Raw genomic sequence first — 26,525 nt, forward strand, 5'->3', positions numbered from 1 at the left:
CAAACATGTCAAATTATAAATAGATTTTCGCGATCTCGCGATAATAATTTACAGGTTTCCCTGCAATTTCTCATTGCAATAGCTACAAAATTTACCATGAGACCAAAGTGAATATGTGCTGCAGATCTGTATAAATAATTTTACCATTACGATAAAATCCCTACACTAATTGTTGTTGTGTAACGCTCAGTAGACGGCTAACATGAAAGTGTATTATTTCAGCTGAAAAAACAGTGTTATCTATTTATTTACGTCATTGTAAATAATTTGGCAGTGTTCTTGTGTTTGTTGTGCGCTTTGTTGACTCACAGACGCTTCGAATCTCGCGCTGGCAACAGGCAAGAGTGTACATTTCTGACCTTGAACTCCCGGGATTCAATCACCAGCTGTTACGGTAAATGTTACAATTTTACTCATTTATTCACTTAATATTCATATTAGATTACAGTTAGATCACTTTCAAGTGGTAAGAATGTGGATTTCACGCGAAAAGGCTCGTTTCCCGCGTTATTATTGTCTGTGGAATCTCAACCAGATTTCGTCATAATTTTACTGCCCTTTCTGTGTAAGTGAATGCCCAGTGTACTACATTTCATTTGTTTGCAATTTCGTTGTAACGGTGCGATATCTTAGCTTCGTTTTGTTATAAAATATCACTTATCTGAAAAAGTATTTTCCATTATAATAGTAAATTATTGGTTTATAATGTTGATTGAAATTATTTAACTGTAACATATGGTTGCATTGTTAATGTTATAATATGTTGTAATTTCGTTTTTTTCCAAGTGAAGTAGTTTTTAACCATAAATAAGTATAGCTATGGGAAATTTTAAGTATACCTTAAAAGTGAATTGATACCATACCATTATGATCATAATAGAATTGGGTGCTACTTACTTACAAATCTGAACTAAACTATTTTCATTATTTTATATAAACTAAACTATTTATTATGTTTGAAAAATATAAAAGAAAAGGTTGTTAGGAAGAGATTACTATAAGCAATAAGACTATCTTTTGTACCCTAAGTAAGTTGTCATATAAAATTGTTAATTATTTCTTGGTGTACAAATGAAGAGTACTCTACCTACCCATCTTTGTATAATTTTCCATTCAAGTTACAGTGTGTCCTTGAAAGCAAAAAGTCTGGCCACGAAACTGAGAAGAACAGTGAAAATTTCATAATCTTGGCACCATGTAAATCCAAATATATCTTATTTTTTGCATAAACATCGTAAGATCCGGCTCGCAGGGTAATGTTAGCCAAATCATGGCTGATGTTGGCAATGCTCTTTGTTGCCAAATAGTATGCATAATTGATGTTTACATGGAAACTTAGGGTATTTTTATTCCTATAAGACAGTTCACCATAGTTTATCCACTGTAATAAGTCCCTCATTTATCCTAATAGTGTAGGATTTGATTCAGAGAGTACCATTCCTTGAATAAAAAGAGAGGTTTTATTTTTTATATGAGATGTGTATCTGTCTGTCTGTCTATCAGACAGAATAGAAATCTTTACCATACAGTTTTAATGTTTGAAATCATTCATGAGGGCTGTTATAATTAATCAAAATCTTTTCACCTGTTAAAATTTTATAAGAATCATAAAATAATTTTAATTCAATTATTTATGGGACATTATCACCAACAAAGGTGTGTTTTTTCTCTGTAAAATTTATTTCAGTAAGTGTGAATGACCTTTATTTATTTTGTATTAATCTGGCTCAGTTCCAATCATAGTATGCAAGGTATATTTGGCTGAAACAAAAGTATTTCTTGCTAATATGGTGTGGATTCTGGAGGCACTTATAATTTAAGTGCTGTCAAAACCTTAAATTCTTTGTTTAAAATTCAATCATTTTCCTCCTGCATTTTTTTTTCTTTGACATTGTTAAAAAATTATTTTGTGAAATCACAATCAATGTCAAGAAATTAGTAAAATTATTATGCAATATATTTATTCCTCCACGTTTGAGAGTAAAGAACTATTAATTAACTGAGACAGCAATATATCTTCAGTAGTGTGTGAAAGAGAAGGAAAACTCATTCATTCAGAAGCAGTATGTTCACATTATTACTGAACACATGAAGATGACCCTTGTGTCATTGTAATAAAAGTCATGGTATTGCCTTGTTGTTTGGTTGCATCTGTATTCAAGTATTTACACAAATTGCATCATTCAAGAGTAATACCTAGGTGCAAGACTACGTTCAGTTAAAAAATAATTAAAAAAATATTTGTTTGAAAATATAATTTATAATATTGTTACAGGTAGAAATTTTATGATTACAGTGTTATTCAGTAATTTATTCTACATTTATTATTATAAAAGGTTTGTAGTTAGTGCTCATTTAGAGTTTTATTTAAAGGTTGTGACTGTTTTACAAAAATCTACTGTGGTGAGACACCTGTTAATGAGTAATTGATAATTAATAGGCCGTGAATATGTAGATTCAACCTATAATAGGGCAGTTACATGCTTGCCTGACTATGTCAACCTAATCAAGATATCAAAACACAAGTTGTTTTTGTGGAAAAAATTAAACAAAAGGGCATTGTACAGCTCTTTTTTATCTTATCTCTTTTAAGATATCAGTAACCATCAATTAATATAAAACAATTAAATTAAGCCTACAATGATTGCATGATAAATGTGTGGTAAAGATTACATCACAGACAATAAACATGCATTACTCACTGTTACTATTATTAACCCACATAGAACAACGCGGACTCGGGTGTACCCTCGGGAAGCGTCATAGGGATCTTTCTTGATACAAAAAAGTCTGCCAATTTTTGCGGGGGGAAATTTTACCGTTTACCTTGATTATGTCTCATGGGACATGTCATTATGAAATTTAATTCCTAGCAATAAGGGTTATGTCAAGAGACATTTAATTATGAACACAGTGTCGTCATTCTTTCTTGCCATTGATGTAACAATTATCGATAAGCGTTATCGATGAATTCGAGATCATGTGTTTGAAATAATAATTTTAAATAAATTAAATTATGAATGATTACCATATGAAGCATTTATTTCTATAACTTATCTTTTAAGTTTTTTCTTAAAATATAGAGTGTAGATAAAATGCTTCCAAAAAGTTAACCATATGTTTTACTTACTTGTCAAACTAAACAATTTTTTGTTAAACGACTAAAATGGTTTTTCTGCTCCATAGAAACTTGGTTGGATTTTTATATAGTGAATTTCCTGAAAGCGATGACCAAAAAAATGTTCAGATTGACCCCCTAGTCAACCCTGCTGTTGGCTTACGTTCACCACTTTTGTAATATCTCGTATATAATAGCAATTTTTGGAAAAATAAATTAAACTAACTAGGTATTTATGTGTAACCTCCTTCAACTGTGACCTTTTTGTCGATAAGCACATATTTACATACGGGTACGTCACTATTGCATTTTTCTGATATTGGTTGCTAGGCAACGGCTAATAACAATAAACCATGACCGAAGGCGATCAAATCGGAGAACAAATCCGGAAATCCGAATATTCTATGCAATGAAGCTGTCATTTAGTATGTAAACTTATCATTTTACACGAAACGAACGCTTTGCCAACTAGATTCAGTCTAGTGAAAATTGAGATTGCAACTAGTTTTTATAAATCGGTGGGCCTTTCTGGCCTACACCCCCGGCAGAGGGGAACGTCTGCCTATTTCGTCTCCAGACCATTCATACTCAATGATTAACCCATCATCATTGATTAATCTCAACAAAGCATATCACACTAATAAATGTTGTCTGGTAGAGATTACTTTAAACAATAAGGCCGCCTTTTTGTACTTTTTTATTTATAAACACTAACAAACTTTCGCTATTATAAAAAGTACTGTCAGTTTCACACCAGAGAACAAGAGTGAATTAATATGATCAGATGAATTCTTGTAGAGTAGGGTTTAATTCACATTTAGAAACTGAAGTAGGACATTTTTAACCTACTTTGGTAAAAGGAGTAGGTTCGCAATTCATCTGTATTATTTTTTTATATGTGGATATCTCAGCCATTTATGGACTGATTTTGATAATTCTTTTTTTGATGTATTAGGTTAGAAAATTGCATTTTCCTTTGTTACAGGGTGTCCGTAATGGATTCTTTCTTCAGCCTGTTCGACCCGTCCGAGGGGCAGGGCAAGAGCAAGAAGAAGCACAAGACAGAAGAGGAGCAGGAGACCGCCAAGGCACCTGATGCTCCTAAAGGTAATCCCTTTCATTAATTTATCGATAAGCAGGCCTATTGTACACAATATGTCCGTCTCTAGATATTTTTATAATGAGTAAAGTATCACATCACACACATTATATGAGGTGAATTCAGGTCTCATGAATACTGCTGAGAAAAATATCAATTGATACTTGTTTTTTTTTGTTCTGCTAAGATAGTTTTAACTCCCCATGATTTCTAGAAACATTCAAAAATAGTTTCTGATTACCACTAAAGAATATCCACCACAACACTTTTCTTCTCTTTTTTCTTTTCCCTTCTTTTCTTAACCCCTCCACTGCCCCAGGTCGCCGCCGCGGGCGCCGGTCGGACGTCAAACACGAGACTCTGCCGGAGGAATCCTCGTTCCTGTGCGAGCCGGTGCTGTCCGCCGACACGCACTGCGCCGACCAGAGCTACTTCGACAACCATTTTGAAGTGGCCACCGAAGGTTAGCCAATGATCAAGATAATTGTCACAGTTACAAAGATATAGTATGTTATATCTGATATCACGTTGGGGTCACCAATTGGCTGTATTTCAGGCAAGATATCTTGAAAAATATCAGTAATCAAGGCAACAGATTCAAATAAAGAAAGGTGTCCCACAAGGTAGCATGCTGAGACCACTTCTTTTTCTATTGCATCTAAACCAATTTAGTAAATCCTAATGTTTCAATGACCTAAACTTGCCAACCCATTTACCCATTAAAATATAACATCGTTCCTCTCAGAATCAAAATCCGAAGCTGACAAAAAGCCCAAACGCCGCACTTCAACCCGCAAAACCCGCCGGAAAAAGTACCGAGTGTCCCCAGCGAAGGAAACGCCATCTAGCGCGTGGACCGACGAACTAGAAGGCCCTCTACTAAACAACCGAACCAGCTTTGTGAAGCCAAAAACGTTTGATGTTGGGAAAAATGTGAATAATTTGAAGGAGGATATTGATATCGATAGCTTTGAGTATGTGAAGAAGAGTAAGAGGAAAGCTGAGCCGTTTGATGCTGATCAAGTTTATCATATGCCCGAGATGACGTTTGATGATGAACAGGTTAGTTAGTTAGGAATAACTATTCATATCTCTCTATCTATCATAGTACAACCCGCACTAGGCCAGCGTGGTGGACTAGGCCTACAACCCTTTCTTCATTGGAAGGATACCCTTGCCCAGAAGTGGGGACGTGTTGGCTTGTGATGGTGATTCATATCTATTGGATAGAATTTTATCAGTGACATAACCCATTTAGCAATGGGACCTAGCGGTCAATCTATCTGACATAGTACCCAAAAACCTTAATTTTGGATATACTCTGAAGCTTTCTACTTAATTATGTGTCCGTGTGTGCAAGTATAGCAAGGACTATGAATAAAAAACAATTATAAAAATGGCTGTCATTATCATTACCTACCTAATTGGACTATGTCGCAGTTTTTACTGACCTAGGAATAGACTCCAATGGAAGTCAATTTGCATAATATTGTTTCTTTATCCACGATATTACATCGTTGGGTATTATGTTAATACAAAATGACCCTTATCCCCTCAGCTATACGGCACTCCGGAGCTGGACAGTTTCGAAGATCTGCCCACTGATCTGGTGTCTGAGGAGTTGAATGACAATGAGGTTTTGTCGTGCAGTGATGATGAAGATGACATTAGTGATATCAGGTAAACCTAAGTATACAATTTTAATTCCTTAGAATGTGTTTCCAGTAGACTATCTAATTCCTTACCGCCACAATGAATAATCCATAATCCTCTACCGCTTATTATCGAACATCTGTCAGATGCTGTGGCTGTTTAATTATTATTGATTGATAATGTTCGGTGGAGGCCCGGTAGCTAACATATCGTTGCAAATAGCGTAGGGTGAGCGCAAAACTAGCAAACTGTGAACATTCGGCATACTAAAGCTGCTAACTTGTAAGCGAAAACCTATTTCCCTACTGGGAATGCAGACTTTATAAAATATGTCTACTTCTATTTCATTAATTTTCGCCCTAAATTCAATAAGATAACGTCAAAATGCGCGCTGTACATAAATATTTCTATTGCCCTATTAAAGGTTCACCCTCTTTCGGCTTGCATGCTCTTTTAGCAACACCCTTTATTTATTTTTAAAATCTTCCCACTCCACAGCGCATCTGAGCTAGAAGAGTGCTCCGCCTACGGCAGCCTCCCGCCCGAGCCGCGCTTTGGCAACGTCGAGTACAAGCTGCAACTCGTCTCCGTCACGGAGAAACGGTTCCAGCACCTCGTCACACAGGTGCGTGTGGGACCTTGTCACAGTTACATATAGTACTAGTACTGCGTGATCACGTAGGGTTTCCAATTTGCTGTATTTTAGGCAAGATATCTGCGATTTTTTTTGAATAATCATAGCAGTACATTAAAATAAACAAAGGTATCCTGCAGGGTAGCATAATATGCTACCCTGCAGGATACCTTTGTTTATTTTGGGTCCTAATAGGACCCATTATATTCTTTTATACATAAACCCTCACATACTTAGTTGCACTGCTACGCTTATTATTAATTAATCTCAAATAATCATGTCCACCAACCCGCACTAGGCCAGCGTGGTGGACCACCAACCCATTCCTTCATTGGAAGGAGACCCGTGCCCCAGCAGTGGGGACGTGATGGGTCGTGATGATGAATCATGTTTACCACAACCTACATAGTATAAGTAGTTTAGCTGTTTCTCTTTTTAAATAAATGTTTCCGTTTTGTGTCTAGTAACAGTAACATCATAATTAGGTATCTAACAATCCATTTTCCTTCAACAGTTAAAATGGCGTCTCCGTTCCGGCGGCGGCGTGGCCATCTACGTGGTCGGCGTCAGAGACAACGGCACGCTACTGGGGCTGAGAGCCCGGGCTCTCCGCGCGTCTCTGCACACTCTGCGCAAGATGGCGGCGGCTCTCCGCGCTTCTGTCACTCACGTTACGGCGAGACGGGTCACCAGTGATAGGGCCACTGTGGAGGTTTATATACGGAAGGTATGCGAGTTACTACAAAAACGAAGACACAAAGTATGGCTTCCAAAATATGTCAGATTATCAAATATCGTTTTTAACACCTCTTGAAAGTATTTTTGCGTTCGTTCTAAAACTCGAAAAATTTATCACTTTTATCTGTGTGATTTATGTTCGATAGATATCAATATTGCCATCTGTGAAATAAACATAATCATAAGTACATGTTTCATCAAAATTAAGTGGTATTAGTGAAATAAGTACCTGTGAACTCTTTGATTGAGAGCCTGGGCTCTCCATTTTACAGTCCGGACTAGTAATGTTTATATTTTATTTGTTCTTTAATTTGTCTTCAGTTGGCGGACACTCAACAGAGCGTGGAGCTAAGACTGGCCGTGATGGGAGCCAACGAGGCGGGCAAGTCCACGCTCATTGGAGTATTGACGCAAGGTGGGTTATTTAATATTTAAAGTATTTACGTATAAGGGATTCGGATACATTTTATTATACACACAATACAAAGGAGTGACTATTGCGCTGCTTGTCATAAAGTGTTATTTACTCCTTCATTAGTCGTTTATTATATTAGCCTTCGCAGACCGCGACGGCATGGAAAAAAAACAAACGTGTTAGCTGATGGATATTCAAAGTTATTGATATAGAAATACTATAAAATTTATTACGATTTACGACTTTGGCATCTAGATGGCTAGTGTACGCTGAGTGACGACAAAAATTGCGTCCCGGTCTGCGTTGGCCTTAGGGCCCATACACAAAACAGCGACGTCACGCTCTCTCCTATGGAACACCTGCGAGTTGAAGAGAGAGGTTTATGCGTGTCGACGCGAATTCGTGGTTATGTGTTCGAGCCCTTATTAGTGCCATGCTGGTCATCTTCCATGAATCTACCTGTACCTACACCAAACCTATTAATTACTATTCCAGGCGAGCTGGACAACGGGCGCGGCTCGGCCCGCCTCAACATGTTCCGGCACGTGCACGAGGTGCGCAGCGGCCGCACGTCGTCGCTCAGCCACGAGATACTCGGGTTCGATGCACAGGTAAGATATGTTTATACAAGGTATAGCTGAAATGGTCTAGTAAGGTAATTCGAAAGATGAAGAAGATCTGTACCGGTATGGTCGGGTTCGATGCTCAGGTGAGAGCTGTGTGTCAGTATATCGCAGGTATGTCCGGATCGGAGGACTAATTAATGAGTAAGTGGACTAAGTGAATAATTGAGGAGTGATTTATCAAAGGACTTATTGCCAAGTATTGTTTTTGGATCTTCGACTAAGGTATTAGGTGAAGCCACAACTAACCATTTTTATTTTTTCCAGGGCAACGTAGTGAACTACGGCTGCTCCCAGCTCATGACGGCCGAACGCATCGGCGAGAGGTCCTCCAAGCTGGTGTCTCTGCTGGACCTGGCGGGGCACAGCAAGTACCAGCGGACCACCGTGCGCGGCCTCACCGGGTACTGCCCGCACTACGCCGCGCTCATAGTGAGTACACAGAGCCTAGGGGGCACCGGTTCTTCGACTGCCTATAGCGAGTTGCTGGATGCGAGCTATAGTTATCCGCATCCAACGTCCTAAAATATATAGAAACGTCCGCATTGATACACTCTAAGCGCTCCTAATAAGTACGTAGGGCTCTCCCAAAACACGCCTTTGGATGCGATCTATAGCTTTCCACATCCAACGTCCTAAAATGTATAGAAACTTTGCATTAATACACTCAAAGCGCTCCTAGTAGTACATAAAGCTCTCTTAAAACACGTCTTTGGATGCGATCTATAGCTTTCCGCATCCAACGTCCTAAAATATCTAAGAATGTTCGCATTGATATACTCAAAGCGGTCCTAGTAAGTACGTAAAGCTCTCCCAAAACACGCCTTTGGATGCGATCTATAGCTTTCTGCATCCAGCCACCTTTCGCAAGTCGTTATCCTACAATAACGTAGGTAAGAGCAACAAGACACTATTCTCTGCGGCACCGGAGGTCGGTCCTCCAAGCTGGTGTCTCTGCTGGACCTGGCGGGGCACAGCAAGTACCAGCGGACCACCGTGCGCGGCCTCACCGGGTACTGCCCGCACTACGCCGCGCTCATAGTGAGTACACAGAGCCTAGGGGGCTCCGGTTCTTCGACTGCCTGTAGTAGGTTACTGGATGCGATCTATAGTTGTGCGCATCCAACATTCGCTTTGGAAGCTAAAAGCTAGTTACTGGATGCGATCTATAGCTTTCCGCATCCAACGTCCTAAAATACAGGATTGTTAATTTGGGAACGTTCGCACTGGAAGCCAAAAGTTACTGGATGCGATCTATAGTGATCCGCATCCAACGCTCTAAAATATTTAGGAACGTTCGCACTGGAAGCTAAAAGTTACTGGATGCGATCCATAGCTATCCGCATCCGCATAATTTGCCTACATTGATGTAGGTAAGATCAACAAGACACTATTCTCTGTGGCACCGGAGGTGGGTCCTCCAAGCTGGTGTCTCTGCTGGACCTGGCGGGGCACAGCAAGTACCAGCGGACCACCGTGCGCGGCCTCACCGGGTACTGCCCGCACTACGCCGCGCTCATAGTGAGTACACAGAGCCTAGGGGGCACCGGTTCTTCGACTGCCTATAGTGGTGGGTTGCTGGATGCGAGCTATGGTTATCCGCATCCAACGTTCGCACTGGAAGCTAAAAGCATGTTTCTGGATGCGATCTATAGTTATCCGCATCCAACGTTCGCACTGGAAGCTAAAAGCTAGTTACTGGATGCGATCTATAGTTATCTGCATCCAACGTTCGCATTTGAAGCTAAAAGTAAGTTGCTGGATGCGATCTATAGTTTTCCGCATCCAACGTCCTCAAATATATAGGAACGTTCGCAATGGAAGCTATAAACAAGTTACTGGATGCGATCTATAGTTATCAGCATCCAACGTTCTAAAAGCAAGTTATTGGATGCGATATATAGTTATCCGCATACAGCGTTCTAAAAGCAAGTTACTGGATGCGATCTATAGATTTCCGCATCCAACGTTCGCACTCGAAGCTAAAAGCAAGTTACTGTATGCGATCTATAGTTAACCGCATCCAATAACGTAGGTAAGAGCAACAAGACACTACTCTCTGTGGCAGCGGAGGTCGGTCCTCCAAGCTGGTGTCTCTGCTGGACCTGGCGGGGCACAGCAAGTACCAGCGGACCACCGTGCGCGGCCTCACCGGGTACTGCCCGCACTACGCCGCGCTCATAGTGAGTACACAGAGCCTAGGGGGCACCGGTTCTTCGACTGCCTGTAGTAGGTTACTGGATGCTAGCTATAGTTATCAGCATCCAACGTTCTAAAAGCAAGTTACTGGATGCGATCTATAGTTATCCGCATCCAACGTTCTAAAAGCAAGTTACTGGATGCGATCTATAGCTTTCCGCATTCAACTAAATAAGATACGTTCGCACTCGAAGCTAAAAGTTACTGGATGCGATCTATAGTTATCCGCATCCTTATAATCTCCCTATAAGGATGTAGGTAAGAGCAACAAGACACTACTCTCTGTGGCAGCGGAGGTCGGTCCTCCAAGCTGGTGTCTCTGCTGGACCTGGCGGGGCACAGCAAGTACCAGCGGACCACCGTGCGCGGCCTCACCGGGTACTGCCCGCACTACGCCGCGCTCATAGTGAGTACACAGAGCCTAGGGGGCACCGGTTCTTCGACTGCCTATAGTAGGTTACTGGATGCGAGCTATAGGTATCCGCATCCAACGCTCTAAAATATTTAGGAACGTTCGCACTGGACGCTAAAAGCAAGTTACTGGATGCGATCTATAGTTATCAGCATCCAACGTTCTTAAAGCAAGTTACTGGATGCGATCTATAGTTATCAGCATCCAACGTTCTAAAAGCAAGTTACTGGATGCTATCTAAAGCTTTCCGCATCCAACGTTCTAAAATTTAAGCAAGTTACTGGATGCGATCTATAGTTATCAGCATCCAACGTTCTAAAAGCAAGTTACTGGATGCGATCTATAGCTTTTCGCATCCAGCCACAGTCGTAATTCTACAACAATGTAGGTAAGAGCAACAAGTCACTATTCTCTGTGGCACCGGAGGTCGGTCCTCCAAGCTGGTGTCTCTGCTGGACCTGGCGGGGCACAGCAAGTACCAGCGGACCACCGTGCGCGGCCTCACCGGGTACTGCCCGCACTACGCCGCGCTCATAGTGAGTACACAGAGCCTAGGGGGCACCGGTTCTTCGACTGCCTATAGTAGGTTACTGGATGCGATCTATAGTTGTTCGCATCCAACGTTCGCATTTAAAGCTAAAAGCAAGTTACTGGATGCGATCTATAGTTAGACGCATCCAACGTTCGCTTTCGAAGCTAAACACAAGTAAGTGGATGCGATCTATAGTTATCAGCATCCAACGTTCTAAAAGCAAGTTACTGGATGCTATCTATAGTTATCAGCATCCAACGTTCTAAAAGCAAGTTACTGGATGCGATCTATAGTTAGCCGCATACAACGTTCGCACTCGAAGCTAAAAGCAAGTTACTGGATGCGATCTATAGCTCTCCGCATCCAATCATTACCGAGGTTTCGCAAGTCACCCCATCTAGGGTATCACCATTGCAACCATATTTGACATTTGGTTCTTTTCAAGGGAGAACCTACATATCTGACAGTTGACCTATGAATATCTAACGTGCGTAATGAAATGCCACTAAATTGACAGCTTCTGAAAGGTTCAGCAACAGTCGATTGTTCCGCGATTAAGTGACGTATAGTTCTGTTGGTGGGACAATCGACGTTGGGACAATCGTTGTTGAACCGTTCAGCATCTCTCAATTTAGTACCTGCCTGAGACAAAAAACAGACTTTAATCTTCCCCCTTTCTCCGCAGGTATCCGCCTCAGCCGGCATAACGCCCGTCACTGAAGAACACACAGCCTTGTTACTAGCGCTGGAGCTGCCGTTCTTCATAGTGGTGAACAAGTGCGACCAGCGGGACCCCGGCCGCCTGCTGCCCGCGCTCCGGGCCGGGCTGAAGCACGCGCACAAGGTAGCCATCATCATCATTCCCTTTTGTTGAGTATTCTCAACAAGTCAGTCAGGCCAGATCTGGCCTCCTCCGGTTTACCTGTACTTATACGTCGTTGGCGTACTTATATACCGTACGTTAGTGTGAACGAATGGAGTCTCCCAGCATACCTTGCACGGGGCGCAACGCAAGATGCGTACGACACGTGTGCCCCGCGCGAAGCATAAATCGTTGAAGTATCTATTACACCTTATACAATACAGGTTCTTGAAAAACTAGTACAGTAAAGCGAAATAGGGTACTCTGGTCACCGGTCCCTCTTACCTAGACCTTACATTTTATATGCTATGGTTTAAAAAAAAAACTATTTCTACTCCATATTTAATTTAAAAAAGGGCGAAATTTTCATGTGTTCCATATTAACAACAGTACTTATTTGTCCGCAGAAACCCCTGCTGATAACTGACGAGAGCATGGCTCGCAACTGCGCCGGGCCGCCGTCGCTCATACTGGATTCATTGGGTAAAGGGAATAATAACGGGGAGAGTGAGGAGGGGTGAGTTTAGTCACTGACTACATCGATTTTGTAACTTTAATTATAAATAAATAAAAAATTGAAGTTACAGGACCATAACTATTGTATGTCCATGAAGCTAATTCAAATTTTTCAGAATCTTTCCTTATATGTACCTAGATCCTAGAATGTAGAGGTCCTTTCCGGCGAAAATACCACTACTCTCTAATTTTTAATTGGAAAGAATTCTGACATTTTATAAGTGATGCTACTAAAAAGTTCTTTACCGAAAAAAGGAAAAATTGCGATCCATTTCTGGGCAATAATTTTTTCTTAATATTTTTATACAAAAAGATAAATCTAAATATTTACTTGCTCTAGTAAACTAATACAAAAATAACAAATATTTCAATATAATAGCTGTTCGCGCGAGCTTCGCTTCACCTTAATAAGTTTTCCCGTGGGAATTCCGCGATAAAAAGTAACATATGTGTTAATCCAGGGTGTCAGCTAACTCCATTCCAAATTTCATTAAAATCGGTTCAGCCGTTTTGACGTGAAGAAATAACAAACATACACACGTACATACATACATACATACACACATACACTTACAAACTTTCGCATTTATAATATGAAGTAGGATCACGACTCACGACCAATGTATCGAATTAATTTTAATTGCTTTATTTTATTCTTTAGCATGGCATCACTTCCTACTAAATTCAGGGATAATAAACCTTTTTAATCAATTTCAAAATAAGATTGTCTATTCGGTAAGTTCATATATGTTCGGTATGTATGTAAGATTATTGGAACTGCACCATATTGACATATGACAATATATTAGGGCTAATAAACAAATATTCAAAATTTTATAAATGTTTATGTACCTATGTATGTTTATATGCTTGTTGGTATGTATGTTTGTCCACGCATATCTCTGAAACGATTGATCCGATTGTCACTATTCTTTTTGAGGGTTCCGTACCTCAAAAGGAAAAAAAGGAACCCTTATAGGATCACACTTTGTTGTCACCACCTTTTTTCTCGGAAACGGGTAAAGATATCAAGCTGATATTTCGTTTAGATAATAATTATGATATATGATGAAATTAAAAGGAAAACTACCTCAGGTAATTAAGTAGACTTGTACGGAACACTCAGTGCGCGAGTCCAACTGGCTCAGTCGGGTAAGCGCCCGCTTCTCAAGCAAGAGATGCGGGTTCGAATCTCGGCGCTGACATGTAGGTAACAATGAGTTCTTTGAATTTAAGTACAATGTATACCATCGCTCTTACGGAGAAGGAAAACATCTAGATATGTGAACCCACCAACACCGCAGTGGACCAGCGTGGTGGGAACTGGTCCAAGCTTAGGAAGGCAGTATGGAGATGCTGGAGGCGCTTCCCCATGGCAAAGGGAGGATCCTCCGACCGTAGGAACCAAGTGTAGGTTTCATCAAAATCGGTTAGTGAGTTTTCAAGATATGGACGTGGAAGTGCTATGATGTGATACTTTATGGTGATAGCTATCACCAAAGAGGTTTATGAGATATATTTTTTCTGAGGTCAATGACTGTCACGATGCATCTGTCACATTGACTGATTTTCATTCGACTTCTTTGAATGCTCGAATGCGCTCATATGTTCTCAGTCTCAGTGTAATTTGCTTATATTTCTTGTCTACATCTTGTTATACTTGTTAAGTTTCTGTTAGGTTTTTCCTTGTTGACTTTTCGTGTTGTGATCGTTTGTTGATTTTTATAAACGTTATGGAGCCACAACCTGGCCCTTCCCGGGAAACAGCCCCAACTGACAGAGCACAAGAGTCAGACTTTCTCTCTCCCAGAAAAAAGCTTCCTCGTGGTTCTTTTTCGCCAAACGAAAAGACCATCATTCTAAATATTTACAAATATAATATAGAAAATTGGCTGGAAACAACTGATTGGAGTGCAAAGGAATGTGCTAAAAAGACTTCCGAGATGATTGGCGTGAGTCTGTCAAGTGTCTATAAAATTATCAAAGAATATAAAGACACAAAAGAGTTTCAGAAACCGAAAAAGAGTGGTCCGCAACTATCTTTCATACATAAATTTGATGACTTTACTTTTACGACAATTCGACGAAAGGTTCACGCGTTTTTCTACAGGAACGAAATTCCGACTATTGCAAATTTTTCACCTCTATTCAAATACGAACGCAACATCGGCCTGACATCGGCGTACTACAGCTACCGTTTCAAAAAGAATTACTACTTGTTTTTAGATATATTTTCTACGACAGCGATAATTATATAAGATAATTGAGATATCTTTAATTGTATTTTTCACTGTTTGTGATATATAACACACCGTAGGTAAATCCCCTTTTAATTTGGAGCGCCGCACTTAATAAAATGGATACAGGGACTAAAAAAAATATATTGTAGTCTCAGATGTCCAGACTCGTATTGAAAAAGTGCCCAGCCCAAAAAGGTTTGTGGTCTCTGATTTGTCTAAAATTGATAACTGTCAGAATTCCGTAAGATTACTAATTACAGTGTAGATCAGTCTATAACATGGTTCTGAAAATTTATATTTTCTCCTGAAACTCTTTGGGTTAACGCAAGGCGTCATTATAATAAATAACCGACGAGAGCATGGCCCGCAACTGCGCCGGGCCGCCGTCGCTCATACTGGACGCGCTGGATAAAGGGAATAACAACGGGGAAAATGAGGAGGGGTTAGTTTGTTATCAACATTATTATTATTAAGGTAATTCTGACAACGCTGTCTTTGTGCAACAGAAACAAGGTGTTAACACAAGAAAAATTTGGGCAACAATAATTGATTATAATTTGTGCCCCTGATGACGTGGCTAATTTTTTGCTCTTTTTCTTCTTCATTGATTTAGGGATACCAGTTAAAGAAAACCGATGCAAAAATAGGTTTGTCCGATTTTTTGCGGAGTGAAGATAATCTTGTTTCGGACCGACACATAAACTTCCTTCATTATAAATTGTAAAAGTTTTCCATCTATGAGTCCTGCCGGCGATGATGTTTGGTATAAAAACGTAGACAGTCCGGTAGTGGCTGGATGAGTAAGGCCAAGGACAGAGTATTATAATTATTGTAATTTTACCATTGACACCAGTTGTTACTTTGTTTCTGTCCGCAGGCCATCAGAAGAGATAGTCCCAGTGTTCCCAGTGAGCTGCGTGACGGGGCGCGGCCTCAACGCACTCCACGCCTACCTGCTGGCCCTCGAGCCGCCTACCGCCGAGCACCGCGAGCCCGAGGAGGTAGGCGCACTTACAATGCAAGGAAATAATAGGCGTTCCTCAAGGACCCGTGCTGGGACCAGTGTTATTTACTATTTTTATTATTGTTTGTTATTATGACAGTTACTTCGTATGTCTTCTTCTTCTTCTTCATTAATTTAGGGATACCACTTTTATCATATTTAAAAGATTGCAAATTCAGCATTGTCTTACTCTAAGGGTGACTTGCACTAAACATTTCAACTAAATTAGTCCTATTTCTCTCATGCTTTGATGGTAACTGTCTGAGCAGGACAGCAATAGATTTAATTTCGTTTAAATGTTTGGTGCATGTCACCCTTAGCTTCAATTTCTCCATAGTCGGTTAGATCGTAACCAGGGAAAGGTTGATCAATTATACCTATACTTCATCTCCATATTAAATTTTCTTGACAGATGTGTCAGAAGTCTAGCAATAAGCCCTGGTTATGCAACTTGCTATGGCGAAATTTCCACTAAATCTTCATTCCCTTTTTCCAGGAATCGTGCGAGTTCCAGATTGACGAGATATTCCACGTGGGCGAGTCGAGCGGGCCGGTGGTGGGCGGGCTGCTCGCCTCCGGCCGGCTCAGCGAGGGGGACACTCTGCTGATAGGTATATATGGAGGCCGCGACTAGGCAAACGTAGTGTGGGACGCCCTCCGGCTCGATGGGGTGACAACTGGCGAAAGGTGGCTGGTTATGATTGGATGCGGAAAACTAAAGATCGCATCCAGTGGCGTGCTTTGGGAGAGGCCTACGTCCAGCAGTGGACTGCTATAGGCTAATGATGATGATGATGTATGGTTAGCTATAGAGATATGTGACCACCGCTAGTGCCAACACGCTGCTGGTGGTAGGCGGGCTGCTCGCCTCCGGGCGCCTGAGCGATGGGGACACACTACTGATAGGTGGGTAATGGGTATGGTTAGCTATAGAGATACGTGACCACCGCTAGTGCCAACACGCTGCTCATAGGTGGGTGTGGTTGGCTATAGAGATATGTTTCCATCCCCAGTACTAAGAGTTTGAGTAAGAATCACTAGTAAAATATAAACTCATCAGCAGAGAAAAAGTTCCACCTGCCATTGAAGTTCCATAATATGTCACTAGAACTTTTTCATTGCTCTTGAGTGTATATTTAATATTTTATCGATACATATACACCCCCGTCGACGTGGAAGCCGCCGCGCGGGATCTGGAGAAGTGGAAATCCTTTCTTCGAGACCTACGTCCCTGATGAGGGATTACAGGATTTTATCGTCATCACATACTCTCCTGTAAGAGCGAGACAATGGACATTAGCCCTCTGTAAATAAGAAACATATAAATGGGAGCTAATTATCTTATTTATGAGCATGCATAATTACGGTCAAAACTGTAAGCCCAGAAGGGATAGTCAGTGGTCACATTCAGTCACTCGAGTCAATTCTCCTATATTTAGTGATTTTGTTTATGACTAATAAATCATCTATCTTTCTCCCCAACAGGCCCCCTGGACAGCGGCGATTTCGTCGAAATATCCGTCAAAACAATCTACAGAAACAGAGTACCATGCGACAGCGTCAAAGCCGGCCAATCAGCTTCTTTAGGCCTCAGCCACAAACCACCCAACTTGAGACAAGGCATGGTCCTACTCACCATACCGGAAAACTACAAAAGCAACACCCACAAGAGACCAACATTCGGTGGTTGCCCTCCCGGCAAATGCAAAAGTCTAAAGGAGATATTAAACAATAGCAAAACGGAGAAAAACCCCAAAAACACTAAACACACGCGTAGGAAAGAGAAGAATCTACTGAAGGATCTGAAAATAGTTGAAGATAGTCTAACGAAAGAGAAGGTGGATGTTGAAGGGAATATCTATAAGAGTTCAGACGAGAGCGACAGTGACAAAGATAGCGGGGCGAGTGCGACGGAATGCGTGTGCGACGATGCAGTTCTGTTGGATGATCCGAATAATCCGAGAGGGTGCTTGTACTTTCAGGTAAATTGATAAATAGTATCTATACTTTCATATACTTTGTTAAATATAGCATGCGTTCTATGACAGCTGAAAAATCCATATATTTTATCTGTCCCTTGTTTGTTTTCAAGGGGAAACGAACTTTATTTATAGAAATCATGCTAAATTTTACAAATTACTAAGTATAGGTATAATTTTATCGCCCTTTAATATAGCCATTAAGGCTGTCACTAAAGCTGGAAGAAAATCAGAATCTGTCAAATCTAGTGAGGGGGGGTTGAGGTATGCGGGGCGTTCTACGGACAATGACATGAAATTTTAACATAGTACTCGAAAACATAAAAGTGAAGACATGCCACTTTGTTAAAAATATACTAAGTAAGTAATATTGTTTTGTCAAATCAAATCAAATCAAATCAAATCATTTATTTGTTTGTTAAACATAGGTATAGTTACATGAAGGATATTAGGTATAATATATAAATTTGTTCCACTATGTTTTACCATAAACTGGCGTACAAAACTATTTTAAAACTTAAAGTGCAAACACAAACATGCACATGCATTTAACAATATCAAAAAAATCAATCCATAAAAGTTGTAAGTACATGTAGTATGTCAAAAAAAATTATATATAATCGTAGTCAATGTCAATAATTTTTTAAAAATATAATTTATAGTCATTATTGAAATATATTTTCTTGTAATTTAATAATCAATTATATAATTCTAGTCTATTATTAAATATTGTCATTTAAGAAATCTGTCAATTTATAATAACATTTGTTTACTAGCAATTGTTTTAATTTACTTTTAAATAATGGTAGTTTATAAGCTTTGAGGTCGCTTGGCAGTTTATTATAAATATTTGGGGCTAGATTTAGGAAGCTCTTGCTTAACAAAGCGGTTTTAAAACTTTGCTGGCACAAGCGATCACCGTGTCGAAGATTTCTGTCACGTTGCTGAGAGAATTTTGTAAAAAAATCTGGGTTGTTCTTCACAAAAATTTTTGATACGAAAATATTTATTTTTATTTGAAAGTATTTTTAATATTTAATAATTAATTATATATAAAGTCGTACCCGTGCCGATATTTATACAGGTTGTTGCAAAAAGGGTTTAATACTATGCCGAAACCTACGTGTGCAGCATGTTATTGATGTTATTTCTAAGCCAGGAAATGAAATCAGAATGTAAAAAAATCGCGAAAATATTATCAGAGTTTAATAGTTCAGGGTGTTGTATTAAACTCTGCCCCCGTGTAATAAAAAAAGTATAGTTAGCCGAAAGGGCGTTACTCAGGCGTCACTCTGAAAAACTTTTATCCTACGTAATTTTTTATATTCATGAAAAAAACGCTTCTTCATATAATTTTTTTTTGGTCACGTGACCTTTTAGTTAGACGACCTGTTTTTTTTTGGTGTTTCAAAAGCAGAACAGTAGTTTGCAGAACTCTGCATATACAGGGTGTCACAAAAGGTTACGTAGCTGGCAAAGGGATATGGGGAGGTCACCAGAAAAATAATAACATGTAAGTACCCCCGCAAGGGAGTACATTAGTACAAGGCGAGAGTGTGTATTTTTTTTTTTAAGTACTTATGTGTATTTGGGATATGATAGAAATAATATTTTTGTTTCTTAAAAACCAAAAAATGTACACCTTGCTGCGCTCTTTTGCTCACTGTAAGTACACCTACAAATATTGCTGTATTAAAAAAAACGGTTTTGTTATAACGATTATAAAAAAAAAGTTATTTTCATGTCAAGGAGTCATTTACCTAATTACGATTTCACTCAACAGCAGGTGAACTGAAAAAATAAGTTCTAGTTCTATCATCACTTTAGATCGCAAACATTGTAACTCCACTTTTCTCGGCGAAAAGTACTCTTTGGTGTCAATAGAAACGTTTTTTGAATTCACATGTTTTCCTCTTTATTCGAAAAAAAAAAACTGTATTCCGCATTTTACCATTTGTTTTCCTCTAAACCCCAAACCGTGATTTTTAAACAAGAAAACTTAGTAATTATACCCTCTATTCTCATATACAACGTGCGATGTAGGCGAACGTGAACGAAAACTATGCAATAAGCCTTTGTTTTTATTACTAGGTACTTTAGTAAATTACAATAACATACTCAACAATGTTAATTTTTTTTTGCAATATTATGTTGTTAAATTAAGATCTAATATTTTATTAACATGAAGTTACTTTCAACTTTTTTTTGCATCTATGCGTCGAATCACAGCATGACGGCTGCTGCAGCTTCCTGCTGTCCTGTCCTCCAACCAATCCCACCAGTACTGCAGGTTGCGTCGAATACGAGCCATTCTCTTCGATTTGACAAGACAGGTGCTCCCGGAAGGATCATAGATCGCACGGAACCCGTACCGTATAGAGGCAACGGACTCCTTTGCAACAGCCCCCCAGATTCGGAAGTATGCCATGCACTGCATGGCGAGCACAGCTGCAGCAATTTTTTCGTACTGAATCATTGGGATGTCATCCCCGAAGGAGGCTCTCAGCCTACCTCACGACCTGTGTGACATTAGAAAAATGCACTGTGCTAACGCCGTTTGCGAGCTTGATTTGCAGGACCGCGTTGTATGCCAAGTTCCACAGCAGAGGGGTCCAAGACCTACCGCTGTGGAACTCCGCAACTGAACTTCTTCAGTGAAAACAAACCCTCTCTTTTCGCATCCTTAATGTACTTGTTAGACACGTATGACCTCTGTCAATTTTCTGCAGATAAGAAGACAAGTGATGGTATACAAGAGCCGCCCTAAAGGTTCGCCCTCTAGGGGATAGAGTTGAACGCGGTTACTATTTTTAAGCAAACAGCCAGCGCAACAACTCGCCCGTGGTTCTTATCCTGCTCCGACAGTGAACGAACGCAAAGTATTGTACCCACTATTCGAATCCGCATTTCGGATGCCAAACTGACTGTCCGAAAGGTCGAAACCGTACCACCACAGAGGTATGACTCGTTCGAAGAGCTTATCAGGCTCTTACAGCAATCAGATGTGTCGGTACACTGAAAGATAATCTACAGGCCTGCTTTATTTATTTAGGAGCACTAATGGCCTCCTTTCAGTCATTGAGTCACTGGCACTCAGGCTGCGGTTGAACAGGAAGATAGACTGTCTAAACAAATCATTTTTAGGCTAGTTAAAAAAAACTTTAGGTGGGTAGTATGCCAACTAGAACTACAAATAAAACAGTATTTTTGTCTCCTCTAAAATTTGGTCACGAGGAGTTACGATGATTACGATCTAAGGTGACGCTGACGATATTTTATACAAGGTATTGAAAAAAGGGTATAAAGCTTAGCCAAAAGTGGATTTAGGTGCCATTCTGATCCACTTTTCTTCTACAATTTTGAAAATTCACGTAACAAAACCTTTTACATAGAAACTTATTCGATCACGTGACTTTTTACTATAGAGACCGAATTTATTTTTCGAGAATTTCCAAAACTTGGAGAACAAAAGTTGTTCAGAATAACCCCTGAGTCAAACCCTTTCGGCACAGTATACCCTTTTTGCAACATCCTGTATAGGTAATATCAAGTTTATAAAAGACCTGGGCCTGTAGAGTGAGACTCGGCATGGGGAGTCATAATTTATAGATCTTTTAGGTTGCAGTGGCGAATGGGCACTGGTAGCCCTGCCCTTTTCTATAACTATAACTATAGGTAATTTTATGGCAATTTAAAAATGGTATAACATTTATCTATTTGAAAAAATCATTAAAAATATACATTACCTATGACCCTAATTTAAAAAAAAAATTCAGCCCTTACTTTAAACTTATAACACCCCTCTATTTCCTTCAGGGGTTAAAAAACCTGTGTATTTAATATTTTCTTATGAGTTTTTTTTAAAAACTAGGCTCTTACATAGTTGTACATAATATTATGCGGTATTTTATTCCACTTGTAACGCATAAAATTCATAGCTACAGTAAACATTTCATTTTTTTCATGGCGAGATACAGTCGCACTTAACCGCTTTTTTGCAAAGCTTGTTAAATAGATTTAAAAAATTATGTAAATTTTAGATCTTCAATTTTTAAAAATACTTACTTATTTTTAACAACCTGTAGTGTACAGACTACCACATCTTAAAATATATATATTTTTAATTAACTACGGTTTTTGGTTTCAAATAAAACAAATTATGAACTTACTTTTCAACACCCTGTATATTGTGTAGCTTACCTACCATACACAACCGTTAAAATAAAATAAATTACCCCTCAGAATATAAACAGGCTCGCGCTTTGGCATACTGCATTGACCGTATAGTTCTTATTCGGAGAATCTAATAAGTGTCATTATGTGCAATGTTTACCTTTATCTATGCATCTGTAACTCTATAGTAAAAAATGTAAACAAATCGAAAAGGCGAAATGTTTTCTAAGAATTTTCGGCTTTTCTGCATCTAAAATGATTAGAAAATTAACTTTCCATAGCAAATGCATATGTATTATAATACTTGTAGTCATAATTTGTTGATTAAATCAGTTTTTGTGAAATATTTGATAAAAAATAAAATGGCGTGGGTATCGCTCCTAACAGGCCGCCACCAGGGCGACGACTGAAGAAATCTGAAATCTGTCACGGTGTCATCATTTTTAAACCGGAATTTATTAGTTTTTTGCAAAAAAAGTTGACTTCTGGTCCATTAAATCCAACTCTTTAAGGTAACTTTGTTAAGAATTTAATTACCTACACATACATATAAGATTCCATGAAAATGGGCCCTCTGATTTCGAGGGTTTTTTCATAATAAGTCAAAAAATGGCAAAAGACATGGTGTGTTTGCAATTTTTTTTAACATACTTATTATAATCCTGCACCAATTTATAAGCAACTAACATGTTCAGTATACCCTCTGCTACAAAATATATTTTTATCAATGTGATAGAAGCCACCGTTTTTCCAATCTAATCAAGTATATCAAGCCGACTTTAGCATTTTAGCTTTAGGGATCCCCTTAAGGAAATCTTTCCGCCATACCTTTGAGTCACAGGAAAGCGCTAGAGGTATCCAGTGCCAGTGGCACGAGTGCTTTTTTCGCAGTCACACTTTTACAAGATTTACATATTATGTATTTATGCGATGTTCGTAAACACAGTTCTTGGAGGATAATTTCAGTGCTAAATACGAGTGCGCTGAACTTTTTACAGGCACATCTATGCGCTATTTGTAGACAACATTTTCAAATTTAACATGTTACATGTGCGCTATTTGTAAACACACTTTTCAAAAGCAACCCCTGTGCGCTGTTCGCAGGCATCAATCCACCTGCTGCGGCACCCGACGGCGTACATCTACCCGGGCTTCCAGTGCACCGTGCACATCGGGAACGTGAGGCAGACTGCTGTTATTGTGGTGAGTAGGCGATTGTATTTTAGTTTATTTTATACTAGCTGTTAGCTTCGCCTTAAACACTTTTCCCGTGGGAATTCCGGGATAAAAAGTAGCCTATGTTCTTTCTCAGGGTCTATACCATATGTATACCAAATTCAATTCAAATCCGTTCAGTAGTTTTAGCGTGAAAGAGTAACAGGCAGACACAGTTACTTTCGCATATTTTATACTAGATGTTCCCGCGAGCTTCGCTTCGCCTTAAAAAGCTTTCCCGTGGGAATTCCGGGATAAAAAGTAGCATATGTTCTTTCTCAGGGTCTAGACCGTATGTATACCAAATTTCATTCAAATCCGTCCAGTAGTTTAGGCGTGAAAGAGTAACAGACAGACAGACACAGTTACTTTCACATAATTTAGTGGTCAAACTGACTTCTGAGATCGGAAATAAAGTTCATTTGCAAGGGTATGTTAGTAAATATGTTGATTTTGATAATGTTTCTTGGGAAAAGTATTTCTGTTTAACGTTAAAATTATCGGTATCTTATTAGCATTATTCGGGTGCAATCAATCGTAAATGTAAGTTCACTAGTCACAGAATAGTTTTTTACACAGATTAGCATTGTCCCAATAAAAAACGCATTTACACGCATGAACATTATGTGTCTTGTATTCAATATAGCTCCACATGTCTCAACAGTCAAAAGCCCGATGTTAAGGCACATTTACACGGGGTCAGTGACTGGCACTGAAATCGAATCAAGTGAGCGCTGATCCGAGTGACTTCAAAACATCCATTTGCGAATTTACAAGTCAGCGCTGACTTGCCGCCACTTTACTGACTTGAAATCAATTTACACGTTGTTTTTTTCGGGTCAGCACTGACTTGCCTCGTTTTCGGCGCCAGTCGCTGACCCTGACTAAATCTGCTTTTAAATTCATTTATTTTTTCTCCCACAGGGCATAATGTCCCCCTCAGGCGTGCTAATGGCGGGGTCTCGAGCCTCCGTAGTGTTCCGCTTCGTGCGCTGGGCGGAGTACGTGCGGCCGGGGCGCCGCGCGCTGTGCCGCGCCGGGCCCGGCAGCCGCGCCGTGGCCGTGGTGCAGCAGGTGTTCCCCACGCACTGGCGCGATTAGGGGGCGCCACTGTCGCAATGGATGAATTAGGGAGAAAGATAAGATTCAATGCGATTTTGTTGAAAATTGTAAAAAGCGACAGCAGGTGTTCCCCACGCACTGGCGCGATTAGGGGGCGCCACTGGCAGTAGGGGGCGCCACTGGCGGTAGGGGGCGCCACTGGCAGTTTGGGGCGCCACTGGCGGTAGGGGGCGCCACTGGCGGTAGGGGGCGCCACTGACTGTAGGGGGCGCCACTGGCGGTAGGGGCGCCACTGGCAATAGGGGGCGCCACCGTCTGTAGGGGGCGCCACCGTCTGTAGGGGGCGCCACCGTCTGTAGGGGGCACCACCGTCTGTAGGGGGCGCCACTGTCTGTAGGGGGCGCCACTGTCTAGATGGATAAATTTGCGGTTTTAGAAGCGAGAAAGAACATAGTAATTATCACACATAATTTACGAGAGTCACATGCATCTATACGCTGTTCGCAGTCACAGTTCTTCAAGAGCAACTCGTGTGTGCTGTTTGTAGGCTTAAATCCACCTATTACATAGCGCTTGTAATAGTGTGGCAAACTGATTGTGGTGATTTGAAACAGTATTACTGTAGCTAAATTTACACATAAGTGCATATGTAGCAGATAACTGCAGGTAAAAGTAGAGAAATAATTGTTTACTTCAACTTGTTTCGCTAAATGAATAAAGAGAAAGAAATACTTAATATAACTTTTAAATTCGTAATAATAATTGTAAGATCACTGAGTAACTTTCCTCTGCATAGAAAACTTCTTAAATAATCATCAAGGTTAATTTTATTTGGTCAAAATTATCATCTTAGACCAGAGAAGTAAACCAAAGATTACATTAATAAACTTGATTTTTGGATCTTCTGTCGCTACAATAATACTTCTGATACATGTAACTAGAGTTAATAAGCAATTAGATTTTTTTATAACTAAACGCTCTGGGGTATAACCATTGACTTGGGTATAACTAATATATTTTATTAGCTGTTTCCTATAGTACATAGTAATTATGATTAAGTGTTAAGATAAAATAAATCCATAGTAAATTTTGAACGATACTGTTGTATTTGTTGCAATGATAAATTGCTTGTAGTTCATAATTTAGCCTTAGATAAATACTATGTATCTTTGTAGTTCCAAAACGCTTCGTTCAAATACTATCTTTGAATACCTATAGGTTTAGGTATATATTTTCTGCAATAAATCTACAACAAACTATATAAATACGATGTTTGCTATAAGCAATTGTATAGTTTCTTGTTTACAATTTGTATACTTACCTAAATAAATAAGGTACTTAACTTAGGTACCTGTACCTAGTTAGTTAGATAAAAATCTTCTTTAGTGTGATTTTTAGAAAAGTGTGATTATGATTACATTCATTAACAAATACCTAATAGGTTTAAGTTTTACCGAGAGGTACAAAAATCGCTTTAATTTTTACATCTGACTTGGTAAGTTTTGTTTCTTTACTAGTCAGTATAGAATTAGAAAACTTTCGAAACTAAAAAAATACTTTATAGTTTAGCTAAAGCCGAAAGCAAAAAAACTAAAATTTATATGCATGAAAAAATGATAAATAGAAGCTATTTAAATTGAAGTTTAATGCTATCGGCTTTAGTCACAATTTAATGTGTAATAAGTAAGCAAAATATATTTGTTTATTGAAATAGGTACATTACATTATCTACCGACCTATTCTTAATTAGGTACCTAACTTTTAAAATTTTATAGAGTTCTAAGTACAATAAAATAAAACATTGAACGAGTGTCCGCTTAGTTTTTCTACTATCATTAGATGACTAAAAATTAGGAAATCTTACTAAAATACTTACATGTTTTCTAGTGTAACTTTGATAAACTAACTAACTTATTATTACTACTGTTCTTAAAGACACACACATGTCAAAAATGTTACTTAAATATAGATTTACTGACAAGTAAATAGTTAAAATGTATATTTCATTATTTATTTTTTGGATTTATTATTTTTCCCGTAATAAGTGGATTG

The 26,525-nt window shown here is 39.3% G+C and overlaps 1 protein-coding gene across 1 annotated transcript; it reads left to right on the forward strand.

Annotated features, from left to right (window-relative positions):
* The first annotated feature begins 22 nt into the window (after window positions 1-22).
* On the forward strand, window positions 23-24,534 carry LOC105393960 (GTP-binding protein 2). The gene is made up of 17 exons (XM_048624289.1): window positions 23-394; window positions 4,104-4,225; window positions 4,537-4,680; window positions 4,963-5,279; window positions 5,776-5,900; window positions 6,369-6,495; window positions 7,019-7,231; window positions 7,564-7,657; window positions 8,153-8,268; window positions 8,548-8,712; window positions 12,109-12,267; window positions 12,693-12,802; window positions 15,919-16,042; window positions 16,541-16,655; window positions 17,530-18,026; window positions 23,301-23,399; window positions 24,336-24,534. The coding sequence occupies exons 2-17, from the start codon at window positions 4,114-4,116 to the stop codon at window positions 24,510-24,512; spliced, it is 2,694 nt and encodes an 897-aa protein (XP_048480246.1). The 5' UTR covers window positions 23-394; window positions 4,104-4,113; the 3' UTR covers window positions 24,513-24,534.
* Window positions 24,535-26,525: the final 1,991 nt, after the last annotated feature.

The sequence above is a fragment of the Plutella xylostella genome, chromosome 11, assembly GCF_932276165.1.
Source record: "Plutella xylostella chromosome 11, ilPluXylo3.1, whole genome shotgun sequence".
NCBI classification, from domain to species: Eukaryota; Metazoa; Arthropoda; class Insecta; order Lepidoptera; family Plutellidae; genus Plutella; species Plutella xylostella.

Coding starts and splice junctions, on each gene's coding strand:
- LOC105393960 (XM_048624289.1), top strand. CDS start 4,114: ATGGATTCTTTCTTCAGCCTGTTCGACCCGTCCGAGGGGCAGGGCAAG. Junction 4,226..4,536: donor GGCACCTGATGCTCCTAAAG/GTAATCCCTTTC, acceptor CCACTGCCCCAG/GTCGCCGCCGCGGGCGCCGG. Junction 5,901..6,368: donor GACATTAGTGATATCAGGTA/AACCTAAGTATA, acceptor CCCACTCCACAG/CGCATCTGAGCTAGAAGAGT.